This window comes from Egretta garzetta, unplaced genomic scaffold (genome assembly GCF_000687185.1).
Source record: "Egretta garzetta isolate BGI_Z169 unplaced genomic scaffold, ASM68718v1 scaffold862, whole genome shotgun sequence".
In the NCBI taxonomy this organism is placed as follows: Eukaryota; Metazoa; Chordata; class Aves; order Pelecaniformes; family Ardeidae; genus Egretta; species Egretta garzetta.
In genome coordinates this window covers 64,015-64,368 of record NW_009258965.1, presented here as the reverse complement: position 1 = coordinate 64,368, position 354 = coordinate 64,015, and the positions used below count along the sequence as shown (strand labels likewise).

Here is a 354-nt window from a genome sequence, read left to right as displayed (position 1 = left end):
GCGGAACAGGTGAATAAGTTTGTTTTAAGTGTCCTCCGTTTGCTCCTTGTGACAGTTGGACTCCTCTTTGTTTTGCTCCTCCTCCTGATCGTCCTTACCGAGTCCGACCTTGACACTGCCTTTTTCCGTGATATCCGCCAGACCCCCGAGTTCGAGCAGTTCCATTACCAATACTTTTGTCCCCTCAGGCGATGGTTTGCCTGCAAAGTCCGCGCCGTGGTAAGCCTGCTCATTGACACCTGAAGGCAGGAGTCGCCACGTAACTAGCCGGGGGCCTGGGGAGAGACCTGCCGCCGTCCCCCCCCGTGCGCGGGACCTGCCGGGGCGCCTTCGGCACACAAACACACACACACC

General features: G+C 58.2%; 1 protein-coding gene across 1 annotated transcript in view; it reads left to right on the top strand.

The window, feature by feature from the left end:
• FRMD5 (FERM domain containing 5) overlaps positions 1–243 on the top strand; it is a 16,760-nt gene extending 16,517 nt beyond the window's left edge. Inside the window, 1 exon segment of the mRNA XM_035890200.1 lies at positions 30–243. Coding sequence (XP_035746093.1) covers positions 30–243 — 214 coding nt within the window.
• The last annotated feature ends 111 nt before the right edge of the window (positions 244–354 follow it).